Consider the following 16,317-nt stretch of genomic DNA (forward strand, 5'->3'; position numbering starts at 1 on the left):
TTTTTTTTTTTTTTTTAACATATTTATTTATTTATTTATTTGACAGAGAGAAAGAGAGGACAAGCAGAGGGAGTGGCAGAGGGACAGAGAGAAGTAGGTTCCCCACTGAGCAAGGAGCCTGATGCGGGGCTCGATCCCATCCCTGGGATCATGACCTGAGCTAAAGGCAGACACTTAACATACTGAGCCACCCAACTGCCCCCTGAATCCAGCTTCTAATGAATCTTACCTCCACAAAAAATCCTGCAGATGTGAGCTTATGTTTATCATTCCCTCTGTTAAGAAGAGGGACCAACAAGTACATGACTTTATGTGCAAGGAGGTGATTTCTTTCCAGCAATGCACTGCAAAACACAACACCCAACAGGACACCTCTTAGAAATGCTCCTATCCAGACTGCATGATTCCCAGGGCTGGGGGCCCTGTGAGGATTTTGCCTGGCTGTAGGTGCATAGGACAGTATGGCGGTGGCAGGCCCTCTGAAAAATCTGCCAGGCATTATGGGTGTTCCCATAACCTATGATGTTATCCAACCTTGGTTGCTGTTTTAACTAAAAGGGTGAAAAATACCTAAAGCAGTGCTGATTTAGAGCAGGTGTGCATGGCAAGGGAGTCTTACTTGGCAAGGAGAGATACTCCCTGAAGATGGCACTCTTTCCCTTCCAGGAGGGTCCATCCTTTATTCTTTTCCATGATGTTGAATTCCTGCCAGCACAATGTTCTGAGAAGGAGAGTCTTTGTAGCCTGCATGGCGAAGCTAAATCAAACCAAACCAGTACAAGTGAATAGAACAGGTCCCTCCAACTTACCAGCACACAGTCACCCTGCTCTCTCACTGAAGAGGGCCATGCCTTGATAGCTCTGGATGGTAATTCTCTTCTTTCTAGACTTCCCCAAAGACTCCTAATGCTCTAATAACTTGAAAGGCCCTTCACACAAATTTTTAGCATAAAGAAATCTAACAGATTTTGTTTCCCTGGGAGTTTGAAAAGAAATCTATGATTAAACAAATGATATGGGATGCTAAACCCATACCCATTGTTTTTTTTTAAAAAGCTTTATTTAGATACAATTTATACCCTCTCATAAAATGTACCCACACTACTTTTTATTATTTATTTTTAAAGTGGGCTCTACGCCATCATGAATTCAACGAGGGGCCTGAACTCATGACCCTGAGATCAAGACTCAGATGCTTAATTGACTGAGCCACCCAGGTGCCCCCCACATTGTTTTTTAAACTACCCCCACTATTGGGGCACATGGCAGGGTCAGTAGAGCATGTGACTCTTAATCTTTGGTTCATGAGTTTGAGCCCCACATTAGATGGAGAGATTACTCAAAAAAATTAAATAAACTATCTCTATTACTTACTGAACTAGTATGCTGGATATCACACTAGAGAATCCTAAAACTAGAGGGTCCTTGGAGAGTACCTAGCCTGACCTAATTTACATATAGGGAAACCAAGGCACAGAACAACAGGAAGATTTGCCCAAGGTACACAGCTAGTTAAATGAATGAGAATTAGAACTCAGCTCTCCTGACTTTTAGTTAGGTGTTCTATAATCCACATTATAGCACTTCCTCTGAAAGAAAGTCATGTGCCACAAATTTCTACTGAATTTATCTTGGCGCCAATAAAACAACCAGACCACCAACCAGTGAGAGCCCAGAATGATTCCTGGGCATTTCACCCTGATGTCCCACGATAGCCGACTGTAAGCTCTCCCACGGCTGGGACCACATCTTAGCTATCCTTGTGTCTACCACAGCGCCTAGAGCTTCGTGGTAGTTAAGGTCACTGAAATCACAACAGACAGTACCACAAAGGGGTGACCTCTGAAGACATTTCCTGTTCTGCGTAGAGGCCACTTGGGATGGCGACATCAGACATGGTGAGACCGACGCTGTGGTGTATCTGGATGAGCAGCGTCATGAGAAGCTGAGGAAAGAGTCGGAACGTAGCTGCTTGGAGCCTGTTTCCCACAAACACCTCATAAAGGGCATCTGTTGCCTGCGGTAGAAAAGGCACACCATAGAGCTGAACTCCTGCGAGCACCGCTCCTTACTTTTGCTTTGCTGCTGCTTGTGCCTGAGCGCTTAACTACTGAGCCACCCGGGAGCGCCAAGGTGATATTTTTAATACATAAACTGCTTTTGTATATCAGTAAGAAAAAACTGTAAGGGCTACTAAAAGTGTGGGCCACACACCAGCCGCACTGGCATCACCTGGGAGCTGGTTAGAAATGGAGTCATTCAAGCCCCTCCCCCCCAGATCTGCTGCATCAGAATCTGCATTTCAGTAAGCTCCTCAGCGGACTGGGCTTGTGTGCATATTAAATGTGAGAAGCTCTGGTGTGCAGAACACGAGCAGACAAGTCACCAAATATAATGGCCAATTAAAAAACATATACAAGTGTTCAATCTCACCAATAACAATATAATAATTAAAATAATATTCCTTTTTCACCTACCAGCTAGGCAGCAACAAAAAGGCTAGGCAGGCTCAGTGTGGCAAGGGTGTGGGTCAATGGGCATTCTTATATGACTGGCAGAAGGCAACATTTTAGAGGACCATCTGGGAATTCTCAAAAGTTTAAGTAAGCCTACCCCTTGAGCTAGAAATTCCCCTACAATGGCCTTTATCCTAAGAAAATAATTAGGGGGTGCCTGGGTGGCTTAGTTGGTTAAGCATCCAACTCTTTTTTTTTTTAAAAGATTTATTTATTTTAGAGGGAGGGAGCATGGAGGAGGCAGAGAGACTAGGAAGAGAGACTCTTAAGGAGACTCCACGCTGAGCGAGGAGCCCAATGTGGGGCTTGATCTTACAACCTGAGCTGAAACCAAGAGTCAGGTGCTTGATCTCAGATCAAGTCTTGATCTCAGGGTCGTGAGTTCAAGCCCCATATTAGGCTCCACACTGGGCATGGAGCCTAATTAAAAAAGTAATAATAATTGGGTATGTATAACAAAATTTATATATGCATGATTAAGTTTACTGTAGCACTGTTTTAATGGTAAAAATTTGAAAAATGTCAAAACGTTCACTAAGAGGAAACTTGGAAATGAAATAAATGGTTCTGTATCATGTTACATATTATCTATTTTTAGGAAAGTAATAAAAAATAAATTACTATGCAGCCATGAAAAGGATGAGAGTCTTATATTTTGACATGGAAAGTAGTTCATATATTGTTAAATTAAAAAAGCAGGTCATCAAACAGTATATATAATTTGATCCTACTAATATATACATACAATTTTATAGGCTAACACGATTAAATATATACCTTTATCTGACCTAACACTTAAAACTAAGATAACATTACAGGGATTAAAAAAAAAAAAAAGGTATAAATCCACAAGAACAGAGAGAATAGGAGAGGAGACAATGGCAGGTTAGAGATGTCGGGATAATTTTGGAAGCTAAAGAAAACCTATATGATAATAACTTAGGTCAAAGAAAGCTGAACCATAACGTGGTAGGGAAGAAAATAAAATAAAAAGTATATATTGATAGTGGGGAAGGCTGTGCATGTAGGGAACAGAGAGTAGAAACTTTGTACTTTCTGCTCAATTTTCTTGTAAACCTAAACTGCTCTAAAAAAAGTCTACTTAAAAGGAAAAAGGTGGAGGAAAAAAGTATACCAAACAAATACATACACAAAAAATTTATATATGTATAAACACTTCTAGAAAGTTCATTTTTAGGGAGATGATACAGCTAGACTAAGAATGGCCTTTAGATTTTTGAAAGGTTGTTTTTTAAAAAAATCCAAAGAATATGTTATGGAGACTATATGGGGCCTGAAAAACTAAAATATTTGTGTTCTGGTCCTTCATAGAAAAAGTCTGCCAGCCTCTGCTCAAGGAGGACCTTTTCCTTCTATGTTATATTCTTCTGTATTATTTGATTTATTTCTTTACGAGTTGTGTATTGCTCTTTAACTATGATGAATCATATATTTTATTTTATTTTAAAGTAGGCTCCATGCCTGAGGTGGAGGCCAGTGTGGGGCTTGAATTCACAACCCTGAGATAAGACCTGAGCTGAGATCAACAGCCAGACAGTTTACCAACTGAGCCACCCAGGTGCCCCAGATGATAGATAGTTTTTAAAGGATAAGGGAACATTTAACCACATCGATTAAACCAAACAAACTTCATTAAACCATATTGATTCCTTCAGTCTCCTGAGCCCCCTCCATGTCAATCCCTTGGTAGAGACATTATAGATTCATAAATGGATGACAGAAGCAAACTTTGAGAGGGATGAAGAGAGACACTCTCCAGATGGAGTGTAGGACCAGTCATCCCGAGAGAGGGAGTATGTTGTGAAGTTGGGAGGGGCAAAGCTCACTGCCTTACAGCAACAGCCACATAGGCCATCTTCTCCTGGGTGGGCGCATTATGGCATTTCTGCAGCTTCCTCAGAAGTCTCCACAGAATCCAGGTGGTGCTGGACAGTTCCACCTCCAGAGTTCTCCACAACTCAGCCAGATGCCTAGAAATACCAAAGAACAGGAGGGTTTAGGAGAATGTCTTATCCTAAGCCCACCACGACCACAACCCTCCTAGAATCTGGAATCCAATCTATCGCTGGTTTTCTTCTCTGCTCAGTTCCTCAGGGTATCAACAGACTATTTGATTTCATTACAATTACTCTTAGGTTTTTTGTTTTTGTTTTTGCTTTTTTATTTATTTTTTAAATTTTTATTATTTTTTTATAATGTTAGCCATTTTTTTCTTTTTTTTTTTTTTAAAGATTTTATTTATTTATTTGACAGAGACAGACAGACAGCAAGAGAGAACACAAGCAGAGGGAGTGGGAGAGGAAGAAGCAGGCTTCCAGCGGAAGAGCCTGATGTGGGGCTCGATCCCGGAACGCCGGGATCACGCCCTGAGCTGAAGGCAGATGCTTAACGACTGCGCCACCCAGGCGCCCCTTGTTTTTGTTTTTTTAAAGATTTTATTGATTTGTCGGGTGGGGTGGGGACCTGGGTGGCTCAGCAGTTGAGTGTCTGCCTTTGGCTTGGGTCATGATCCCAGTGTCCTGGGATCAAGCCTCATGTCTGGCTCCCGGCTCAGTGAGGAGTCTGTGTCTCCCTCTGCCCTGGCCCTGCTTGTGCTCTCTTGCTCTCTCTCTCTCTCTCTCTCCCTCTCACTCAAATAAATAAATAAATAAAATCTTAAAAGAGAGAGAGTATGCACAAGCAGGGGGAATGGCAGGCAGAGGGAGAAGCAGGCTCTCCGCTGAGCAAGGAGCCTGATGTGGGACTTGATCCCAGGACCCTGGGATCATGACCTGAGCCAAAGGTAGACACTTAAACAACTGAGCCACCCAGGTGCCCAAAAGAGATCTCTTCTATAAGAAAGACAGTGTGTAAGAACTTTCTTCTATTGTTGACTCAAAGGTAGGGCCTGAGAGTTATATAAACACTGCAGAGGAGCATTATGGGGGGAAGACTGGGAGTTACTCATGGTTTTAATCCATTCTTATTTTCAGAATCTTCCTAGGGATCTTTGTGTAGAGCAAGGGTGGTCTTCCAGTTGTGTATATATCAGAATCACTCTAAAAATTGAGAGGCTTCAGGACTTATTCTAACGTTTTCCTCCCTACTCTGACAATTCTGATCTGTGAATAAAACAAAGTAAGAAGGTCCTAAAGGACTCCTAAAGGGAAGGCCAGAAAGGCAATGTGAAATGCTGAAAAGTCTCATAGCTGGTGAAGTGGACTAAAGAAAAATGAACATTCATTCTTGGGATGAAATTAAGAAATTCCTATATGTAGCGTTTTTTTTTTTTTCTCTGAATTCCTGAGGGAGTAAATGAAGTAATTTGAAAAGCTATTTATTGTGAAAGAAGTGTTTCCAAAGTGCTTTTGGTCTGCTGCACAGTTTTAAGTGTGCTGGGAATGCATCTGAGTTAGGAAAACACACGTTAGCCTATAAGGCAATGGTTTAGATATTTTAGTGTGAAAACACACGTTAGCCTATAAGGCAATGGTTTAGATATTTTAGTGTGAAAAAAATCATCTGGAGAGTGTGCTAAAAATACGGAACAGGTTTCACCTCCAGTGATACTGATCCTGTAGCTGTGACATGGTTTTTGCTTGCCCATCACCCCTTTGGGAATGGGCATTCATCAAGCTGTTTCATACCTTCCTTGTGTTTCGTTTTGTCATTCCTTCTGTCTGGAATGCCTTTTCCACTGCCCTGTCCCACCTTCTACTTAGCTAATTTATACTAAATACCCAGCCTGGGGCAGCCCTTCTTTTAGAAATTCCTCCCCAATCTTTCATCTAGTTAAGTCACATCCTATGAGCTTCCACCGAACTCTCTTATTTTGATTTGGAATCCTCTTATTTGTCTCTGTCTGCTCCCAAACTCTGTGCTGTTCGAGGGCAGAGTCCGTGTCCTGTCCCTTATTTCCCCCAGATAAAGAGTACTTTGCACATAGCAGATGCTTTGAACAGACTCCTAAAAACGATCACCCCAATCTACATGTAAACCAACTAAGAGACTTCAGGTAAATAATCAAAAATATAATAAGAATGAAGTTTCCTGACTACGCCATTTTCATTTCCAGCAGATTCCACAATTCTCATATGATCTAAAGCAGTAGGTTCTCAAATTCATCCAAGAGCTAGAACAAATACAAACAATAAAATAATGCTAAAGTTACACTTTAAAATAACTAAGTATATTTAATATTTTGTATTAAATCTTACGTTTCCTATAAGGATCCAGTGTAGATAAGCTGAAGCAAGTAGTAAAGATTTAACAATAACATATTAGAGAAATATATAAAAGAATATTCTATTTTATTTTAGTTAATTAATTTATTTTAAAGATTTTACTTTTAGGTAATCTCTTCACCCAATGTGGGGCTTGAACTTACAGCCCTGAGATCAAGAGTCCCATGCTCTACCGAGTGAGTCAGCCAGGTGCCCCAAAAGAATATTTAAAAAATAACTATATATGAATTCATTTTTTTCTTTGAATGGGTAAAAATCTTCCTTTATTTGATTTAGTGGTAGAGTGTCTTAAGTTCAGCTTAAACCAATCAAAATCAGCAAAAAAAACACCCCCCAAAAAATCAGCCCTATACCAAGACACTGTGAGAACCAGTCACTGAAAGTGGTTTTCAAACAGTTTAAAGCTAAGAAATCTTTTCTTCAAAAACAATAACTACCCAGAATCACAATATATAAAGCAGACAAAAAGAGATGCTACTCTGGGGCCTCTGGTTGGCTGTCGGTAGAGCATGTAACTCAATCCTGGGGTCATGAGTTGGAGCCCCACGCTGGGTGTACAGCTTCCATTTAAAAAAAGAAAAATGAGAGAGAAGACGCTCTGGTTGAAGGGGGTAGGGGCCTAGAACCTTCTCCTAATGCCTCACTGCCTTCCCCAGAAGGGATCTCCTGGAACTTCCGGGTGTCTCCAACTCTGAAAGCCACAAGTCTAAAAAAAACCACCTCGTTTGTTCTTCTACATGTTTTATTCTTATTTATGGATACATTTTTATTTTTTTGTGTGTTTATGTTTTGGTTAAATCTCTCTCAAGTACATCATAGACATCACGATATTTACCCCTAAATCACTTCAGTATTGATCTCCTAGGAATAAGAACATTTTTCTGTATAACCACATTACCATTTCATACCTAAGAAAGTTACATTAATTCAATAATCTATTACAGAGTCTATATTTAAATTTTCTCAGAATTTTCTTCTTATAATAAGCTTTTCTTTTCATCCAGGATCCAATCAAGTTCACATGTTGCATTTGGTTATACCTCATTAGTGTCTTTTTATTTAGAATAGTGGGCCAGCACATTTTTTCTTTCATGACATTAACTTTTTTGAAGAGTTCAATCCAACTGTCTTATAAAATGTTCTTCATTCTGGATTTGTTGGACTGTTTCCTTAGATTTATGCATTATATTCTGACATATTGGAGTTATCTGTCTACATCTTACCTCTTCTACAAGAATATCATTAGACTTTTGAGAGCAGCCACGTTCCACAATATTGGGGGCTGTGTCACACACCCGTTTAATTCAGAGGCTGTACCAGATTCTGTTACCTGTCATATGGTACTGGATGACACAGAAGGTGGCTGATCACAATATCTGTGTACTTGGGCCTGGAGATAAACAAACTCACAGTATTTATGATTTGTTGTCGGACTCTAGGCTGGCTGATTATGGATAGCCGGGCACAGATAACTCCCATAATTTCTGGCACCTGAAGAAGGAAAACAAATCACTAAGTCCTTAATCCTGTGGGACAATGACGGTTACTGAGGATACTGTGGCTATTTCTGAAAGGTCCTGGGGGTGACAAGAATGTTTAATATTTAAAAAAGTATTATCAAAACTACTTAAGGGGCACCTGCGTGGCGCAGTCGGTTGAGCGTCCCACTCTTGATTTCGGCTCTGGTTGTGATCTCATGGGGCATGATCTCATGGGTAGTGAGAACGAGCTCCACGTCAGGTTCTGTGCTCAGCCAGAGTCCGCTAAAGAGTCTCCCTTTGTCCCTCCCCTCCCACTCTCTTGCTCTCTCTCCCCCGACCAAATAAATCTTTTATTTATTCATTCATTTACTTATTAATTTTTAAAGATTTTATTTATTTGACAGAGAGACAGCGAGAGAGAGAACACAAGCAGGGGGAGGGGACAGAGAGAGAGAAGCCAATTCCCAGCTGAGCAGGGAGCCCGACATGGGGCTCGATCCCAGGACCCTAGGATCATGACCTAAGCCAAGGCAGACACTTAACTGCCTGAGACACCCAGGTGCCCCAGTAAATAAATCTTTAAAAAAAAAACTACTTAAATAGATCTGTATGTATGTATACATATAAAAAACAATTTAGAAGAACGTAAAAAGAGATTAATAATGTGACTTTGACGGGATATTTATTTTTTTGCTTACAGATTTTTAAATTTCTCCTTGATGACTATATATTGTTTTTATAATAAACCAAACTAGTAAAAGTGTTGCAAGGAAGTTGGGATTTTTTCCACTCTGACTCTGAGTATGCCAGAGGAGTCCATATTTGCCTTCCACCCAGAGATGTCTACCATACTCTGGAAAAGGAAACAGGAGCCACTGGGCTTTGGTCCATTTTTCTGCTTGACCTACTCTGCCCACTCATAGACTCAGGGCTTCAAGTCTCTGTGGAAATGTCAGCCAGCTTCTCAGAGAGGCAGTCCTCAACACCCTTGTAAGAAAATGGCCCTCATTATGCCCAGTTGCCAGAAGCTGGTTTAAGCTGGCATGAGATGCAATTCTGGCCAGTGAAACATGGGAAAAAAATGTACTAGAGGCTTTTGGGAAACACTTTTCTCCCTGATTAGAGGGACAAAAGGAAGGCAACATCTCTCTTCTCTGCTGGATACAGCCTGATTTGCTCATAAAGTCTGAAACCGCTATGACCACCTCATGACTACATGAATGGGCAACATGGCAGATGGAAGAGCCCCTGGCTCTTTGATAACATTGCTGAGTTGCTGAACCAGTCCTAGAAAATACTTCCAGACTTCTTATACAGGAAGATAAATCCCTTATTTATTTTTAAAGGTTTATTTATTTGAGAGAGAGAGAGAAAGAGGTGCATGCACAGGGCTGGGGGGGGGCAGAAGGGGAGAGGGAGAGAGAGCCTTAAGCAGAGTCCATGCCGAGTGCAGAGCCTGAAGTGGGGCCTGATCTCATGACCCTGAGATCATGACCTGAGCTGAAACCAAGAGTCAGACGCTTAACCTACTGTGCCAGCCAGGTGCCCCAGAGATAAATCCTTTAAACTTAAATTGTGTGTAAGCTTCTCGGAGTTGGTCTTTTTTATAGCTGAAAGCACTCAACTGATACAAAGGCCCATCTCACCATGTTCTCATCACATTGTTTTTTTTGCATCTTTGCTATTTTAATAGGTTAAAAAGTGGGTTTTCATCATTTTAAAATTAATTTTTATTTATTTTTATTTTTTTTAAAGATTTTATTTATTTGACAGAGACCCAGGCTCCCCTAAAATTAATTTTTATTTTTATTAAAGTGCAGGGGCGCCTGGGTGGCACAGCGGTTAAGCGTCTGCCTTCGGCTCAGGGCGTGATCCCGGCATTATGGGATCGAGCCCCACATCAGGCTTCTCTGCTGGGAGCCTGCTTCTTCCTCTCCCACTCCCCCTGCTTGTGTTCCCTCTCTCGCTGGCTGTCTCTCTCTCTGTCAAATAAATAAATAAAATCTTTAAAAAAAAAAAAAGTGCAACATGTATCAATTTAAAAAGTCCAGTGGTATTTCAAGGCTCTCTCCTGCCTGAAAAGGTATGCTTTTCAGGGACTACTATTTTTATCCTTTTCATCTCTTTCAGTATGTCCTCTCATATTTCTTTTTTTTAAAGATTTTACTTATTTGACAGAGAGAGAGCGCGTGCGCAAGGGCACAAGCAGAGGGAGCAGGAGAGGGAGAAGCAGGCTCCCTGCTGAACAGGGAGCCCAACGCTGGGCTTGATCCCAGGACCCTGGGATCATGACCTGAGCTGAAGGCCGATGCTTAACGGACTGAGCCACCCAGGCACCCCTCCTCTCATATTTCTAAATGATACAATTATATTGTTATTTCTTGCTGTGTCAACTTTAGATACATTTTAATAAAATCTGTTGCTTTTAAGCTTACTAAATTTGCCTCCTTCAAGGATTATGTCCTTGATTTTTTAAAGTTTGACACCTTTAATTAATCTGGATGAGGATCTAAATTGAAGTTACCATTCTCATAAGTGCTAATTATATCTTCCCCCCAAACTATGCTGTTCTGGAAAATATGGAGCACACCTTGGATTTTAAAACTATCCATCCCTAGTTGCACACACGGTGGCTGTTTATTACATGCTTGTTGAATGGAAGTCCACTAACCCATGGACCCTGGGCCTGTTCAGTTGTTACTCTCTGCTGAACAGGAGCAGCAGAAGAGACCTCAACAGCTGCTGGAGGGGAGAGGTTCTGTGGATATTTCAAACCCAGGAAATGGCTACTGAGCTTTTTACCTTCTCAAATCGGGACTCTGCATTTTTCACCAATGTTACCAGCAATTCTCCTGCTGACTGCTGGGTGCAGGGATGTTTCAGATTTTCCAGGCTATCCAATGTAGTCATTACAAACTGGCAGAGCTCATTTGAATTGAGAAAAACTTCGAAGACCTGAAATGATTCAGGGAATATGGATTTTCAAGAGACTTAGTATGATAGACCCTGAATAAGGAATATTATCTTATTTTGTTATATTAATCAGAGAGGCATACAAATATGTACAAGGCTGTTTATTTCAGTCTTGTTTACGAAAGTAAAAAACTAGAAGCAACACAAATGCCCACGAGGGTCTGTGCATGACTTTTTACAGTTCTGATTTTTAGAAAGAGGTTTCATTACTGAGATCCTCAGAAAGAGTCACACTTTTATAGAAACAGAACTAAAGGAAAGGCCTTAGTACTCTATAGCTCAAAGGCCCCAGCCATACCTAAAATACCTTGGCTGGAGACAATATATTAAAAAAATGTTTCATTCTGCTTCTCGTTGTACTTGGCAGTGTATGAGGTCCTTCACATGATTATAACAGGTATAATCCACTGGGCACTTACTGTATGACAGGCACTAAGCAAAGCATTTTCCATAAACCCGTACAACCCAATTTTTACAGATCCTTTGTACAGATGAAGAAACAGACGCACAGAGAATTTAAACTGCCTGACACCTTAGATGCTACTTGAGTAATCTTTTTTCCCCCATCCCCAAACAGAGTGCTGGGTACCTAGTAGATGCTTAAATATTTGTTGAATGATGAATACATATATTAATTAAAAAGTGTATGGCTTGTTGGGTCCTTTGTTTTTGTTTGTTTGTTTGTTTAAGCAGTTTCTTTTTGGACAAGAGTTTACACTTGCAAGAGGCTAAGGTTAGGAGAGCACTCAATGGGAGCAGAGCTTGTCTGGAGATATCCAAACAGTGATACTGGGCCCACTGACAGGCTGACCTAAACCATTAAACTAATAGGGCAGAGTGTATAAAAGCCACAACCATGGTGTCTCATCTCCAAACTATGGAACGTTTAGAGAGCAAATTCTCTGGGCAATCTTATATGTTTAGTTTTATAAGAGATTGCAAGAACTTGGGGCGCCTGGGTGGCTCAGTCGTTAAGCATCCGCCTTCGGCTCAGGGCGTGATCCCAGGGTCCTGGGATCGAGCCCCGCATCGGGCTCCCTATTCTGCTGGGAGCCTGCTTCTTCCTCTCCCACTCCCCCTGCTTGTGTTCTCTCTCTCGCTGGCTGTCTTTCTCTCTGTCAAATAAATAAATAAAATCCTTAAAAAAAGAAAGAAAGAAAGGAAGAAAGGAAGAAAGGAAGAAAGAAAGAAAGAAAGAAAGAAAGAAAAGAAATTGCAAGAACTTTCCCCAAAGCCGTTTTACCAATTTACATTTTCATGACAAAATGTATGAGACTTCTGGTTATTTCCCATTCTCTCCAACATTTCAAGTTGTCTTTATAATTTTAGTCATTCTGATTACCTGGGCAATTTTGAAGGGACAACTGTAGAACCGTTTAATATTGTAGAGTTCTAGGAGTTCTCGACACTTTTTCATTGCTCTTCTCAAGCTTGGGTGATTTTTCTTGTCATAACTGATACCTGAGAAGAAAACATGAAATATTAATGCTTTCTGGCTTATTTTTTTTTTTCTTGATTTTGCAAGTCTGGTCAATCCCCAGGTTGAGGTGAATCCTAAGATCCCATTCCTCTTATCTTCCTCACTTGGATAAAAACGCCTGGGGGACGGAATGTGTGCTAATCTGAAGGCTGATTTTTTCCCCCTCTGTTGTCAAACAATATATAAAAAAGGCTGAAAGAAGAAGAAAAGAGCTTTTTGTAAGAACAGAACTTTTGAATGATTTGGAAGTACAACCATGCCAAGCCATTCCGTCATTGGTGAGGACTTTTGAGGGGTTTCCTTATGAAGCTTAGGTCCCCATAAAACAATCATACAATTTTGCAGTGTCTGATAATTCTGATACCAGAACTCTTTCTGTGTCTAGTTTAGCTGATTAATGAGTCTGCCAATACTCCCTCACAGTGCTTTGTTTTCATGTTGTGTTATAACTCATGTTTGTTGGAGATTTATTTATGGGGAGTCTTTGAGTGCTTGGTTGAGGATATTGTCTCCAACTGGAAAATAAACTCTTTGGGGGAAGGGACTTCATCTGTCTTGTTCACCAAGGTACCCCTGGGACAGTAGTGCTTCATAAATATTTGTTGAATGAATAATCAGTTGTATTTCCTTGGCTATACGTCTTGGTAGACATTCCTCATACTCAGAGCTGCCCAGAGATGCGATGGCCACTTCGGGAACACAGAGCTTCCTTTTCCTTGGGATGAAGAAGCCCAGGCAGGACAACTACTTGGTGGGGGTAGACCAGACTGAGACTCAAACGCTGGCGGGACGCTAGGCTAGATATCTTCTAAAGTCTCTCTTACTTGGGAGGGGGGGCAGTGATTCATTCCTTGACCACAGTGGCCCTCTTCCTATTTTTCAAACTCCTCAAGTTCATACCTTCTGTTCCCTCTGCTCAATATGCTCTTCTTACATGGTCACCTGGCTCATGTTTCTTATGTTTCAGTTTATCTTCAGAGAGGCCTTTTCTGAACCCCACACCTAGACGGGATTCTTCCTCATGGCCCCTGAGATTCCCCTTTAGGACTTATCTTTGTTTATAATGACAGAGTTATTTGTTGACTCATTGATTGTTTGATTTCCCCACTAGACTACGTGTCATGTAAAGATTGGACAGCTTGTGTTCTGGTTACTGTTAGGTCCTGAGTAAGCACTCAGAAAACATTTGCGGGATAAAGAAATAAATGAAGGCCCAAATGATGGCAAGAACTTCTTCCACTTCTGACCAAACCAGTCACTCCAGTTTGTCCACAGGGCCACTTGCTTAGCTGCTCCAACTCCGTGGCCATGCAGATGGCCAACACTGATGGGTCTGATCTAGTGTTCTGATTCTGATTATTGAGTCAGTGTTGCTTCCTCTCTGCCTGTGGATGATGTACCGTAAAAAGTCCTTCTAGAAGGTGGGGAATGAGGGCACCAGGAGCACTGGTGCTTGCACGGCGCTAGAGGATTGACTGGGGGCCTCGCCGCCTTCAGTAGTGCCTTACACTTCAGCCTCAGGGTGATATGCAGCAGGTAGTGTGTGCCCTCTGCAGCCTCCTCGGCCACATCCTTCACTGGGTCCCCACACAGTAGTGCCATCAGGGCCACTAGGTGCCCAAGCTTTTGGAATCGCAGTGGAAGCTAGTTAGGAAGAAAAAGAAAAATGCCGTTAGCATTCTATAGTGCATTTTATGCCTTAGATTTGAGTTCTTGAGAAGTAATTCCACATCTAGCCCCTACTCAGGAAAGTGCAAGTGTCGCATTTAGCCCCTGGATCTCTTTAGGGTAAACATTTAACGTATGTAGATACGCTATGTCCATCAGGTATTAGATAGGACAAAGTCTCACTTAAATCGGCAATCCAAAAAATGAAAAAGCTTTATAAAGATGTTCATTCTAAAAGGATTAAATTCTACTTTAAAAAACCCCATAAAACACTAATTTCTTATTTAAATTGATGACCTTCCCATACATTCAAAATGGAACAAAAAAGCTAAAACCTATTATTTCTATTAACATTGTTTTTAAATGATTTTTCAAATATTAGAAGCATGATATAAAGTGTCCTTATCTGCTCAGACTTAAGGAAGAACATTTTAAAGTGGTGTTGTACAGGAAATGATTATGTTTCGATTTTGTACTAGTTAAAAAGTGCTAAATATAACTACGTGAAATTATTATTTACAGACTGGTGACAAGGGCTGATGATAGGATCCAGTTGGGCTGTGACTTCCAGACACCCTCAAACATAGAGTACTTCTAAACTCAAGTCCAGCCAGAAGCTATTTGCTAACATGTCAGAGTAATCTGTATTTTTACATGTGATTTCTACTTTAATAGATCTGTTTTAAAATAAAACACATTTTTATAAAAATGAAAAAAAAAAAGGGGGACCTGGGAGGCTCACTCAGTTAAGTGTCTACCTTTGGCTCAGGTCATGATCCAGGGTCCTGGGATCGAGCCCCATGTAGGGCTCTCTGCTTAGCGGGGAGGCTGCTTCTCCCTCTCCCTCTGTCCCTCCCCTCACTCATTCTCTCTCTCTCTCTCAAATAAATAAATAAAATCTTTTAAAAAAATGAAAAAAAAAAGATGTTCATAGTAGTACTGTTTTTAAAGACACATATTGGAAATAATTACCCAATAGTAAACAGAACTATGGTACAACCACTCTATGAATATAGCCATTAGGAATCAAGTATCCTGGGGCGCCTGGGATGGCTCACTCAGTTAAGTGTCTGCCTTTGGCTCAGGTCATGATCCAGGATCCTGGGATCGAGCCCCATGTAGGGTTCTCTGCTTAGCGGGGAGGCTGCTTCTCCCTCTCCCTCACTCATTCTCTCTCTCTCAAATAAAATAAATAAAATCTTTAAAAAATTGAAAAAAAATAAAGATGTTCAGAGTAGTACTGTTTTTAAAGACCACACATTGGAAATAATTACCCAATAGTAAACAGAACTATGGTACAACCACTCTATGTATATAGCCATTAGGAATCAAGTATCCTGGGGTGCCTGGGATGGTTCAGTTGTTAAGCATCTGCCTTCGGCTCAGGGTGTGATCCCGGAGTCCTGGGATCGGGCCCCGCATCAGGCTCCTCCACTGGGAGCCTGCTTCTTCCTCTCCCACTCCCCCTGCTCCTGTTCCCTCTCTCGCTGGCTGTCTCTCTCTGTGTCAAATAAATAAATAGAATCTTAAAAAAAAAAAAAAGGAATCAAGTATCCTAGGAATTTATAAAAAGGTGGGAAAATGTGCTAGTCTGCTAAGTGAAAAAGTTGGATGCAAAGTTGAAATGCACCATTTAATACAATTTAAAAAATTTATTTATTGATATTTTGCCTTATTATGGGAAAAAAATATATAATTTAAAATAAATAGGGAAAAAAGTAAATTAAAAAAAGTAAGGTAACAAAGACAAATTAGAAAATGAAGGTAGCAAAGATAAATGTTATGAATTTGGTTAGCATGCAGAATGCATAATCATTTGCTCATGGCAGGCTCTGAACTTTCTCAGGGCTAATGTGGAGGTACACACAATGTCCCATACACTACGAGTCACACTGCCTATCAGATAAGCAGCAAATACCCATGTAGAGGAAGCACAACTGTTCCTGGGACTTGAA

At 40.8% G+C, this 16,317-nt stretch overlaps 1 protein-coding gene across 1 annotated transcript in view; it reads right to left on the minus strand.

Annotated features, from left to right (window-relative positions):
* MROH8 (maestro heat like repeat family member 8) overlaps positions 1–16,317 on the minus strand; it is a 57,144-nt gene that overhangs the window by 15,852 nt on the left and 24,975 nt on the right. The window contains exons 9-16 of the mRNA XM_040638290.1: positions 14,203–14,338; positions 12,557–12,675; positions 11,044–11,196; positions 8,091–8,251; positions 4,372–4,507; positions 1,827–2,017; positions 620–757; positions 230–344 (exon numbers count right to left, since the gene is read on the minus strand). Coding sequence (XP_040494224.1) covers positions 230–344; positions 620–757; positions 1,827–2,017; positions 4,372–4,507; positions 8,091–8,251; positions 11,044–11,196; positions 12,557–12,675; positions 14,203–14,338 — 1,149 coding nt within the window. The remainder of the gene's footprint in view (positions 1–229; positions 345–619; positions 758–1,826; positions 2,018–4,371; positions 4,508–8,090; positions 8,252–11,043; positions 11,197–12,556; positions 12,676–14,202; positions 14,339–16,317) is intronic.

This window comes from Ursus maritimus, unplaced genomic scaffold (assembly GCF_017311325.1).
Source record: "Ursus maritimus isolate PB19 unplaced genomic scaffold, ASM1731132v1 scaffold_22, whole genome shotgun sequence".
In the NCBI taxonomy this organism is placed as follows: Eukaryota; Metazoa; Chordata; class Mammalia; order Carnivora; family Ursidae; genus Ursus; species Ursus maritimus.